We start from the raw sequence: 372 nt of genomic DNA, 5'->3' as shown, positions 1-372 counted from the left end.
CAAGATTTTCGACGTCGTCTTCTGTGAGCTCCACATATCCCCCCCCTGTATGCTGGTTAGTGCTGTTGGTACTCTGACTCCTCCCATCTCCTCCCACGATAGGAAGATAGACAGAGAGGACATCCGTCGCCGAATTGATAAGATTGATATCTATCGAAGCTGTTGAAGACTTCATGAAAGCACTCTGATCGAGAAGATCTAGAATCACATCTAACAGAGGGACATAGACTAAACCTGTGATCTGCTGTTTCTTCATTCTCCCTATAGGACCCGAGTAGCTACGGCTCAAGGGAGATGACATGCCGCCGCCTCCCCCCCCTGGTTTCTTCGTCATCGCTAGAGAGGACAGATTACTACTATTACTACTACTAC

At 48.1% G+C, this 372-nt stretch overlaps 1 protein-coding gene across 1 annotated transcript; it reads right to left on the bottom strand.

Moving 5' to 3' along the window:
• Nucleotides 1-37: 37 nt before the first annotated feature.
• On the bottom strand, nt 38-336 carry CSUI_011487 (uncharacterized protein; the record flags this gene model as incomplete). The annotated part of the gene is made up of 1 exon (XM_068071585.1): nt 38-336. A coding segment is annotated over exon 1 (297 nt), but the record flags the coding sequence as incomplete, so codon positions are not given.
• Nucleotides 337-372: the final 36 nt, after the last annotated feature.

This window comes from Cystoisospora suis (assembly GCF_002600585.1).
Source record: "Cystoisospora suis strain Wien I chromosome Unknown contig_12319, whole genome shotgun sequence".
Lineage (NCBI taxonomy): Eukaryota > Apicomplexa > Conoidasida > Eucoccidiorida > Sarcocystidae > Cystoisospora > Cystoisospora suis.
Note: the sequence above shows the minus strand (reverse complement) of the source record. Positions and strands in the feature narration are given on the sequence as shown.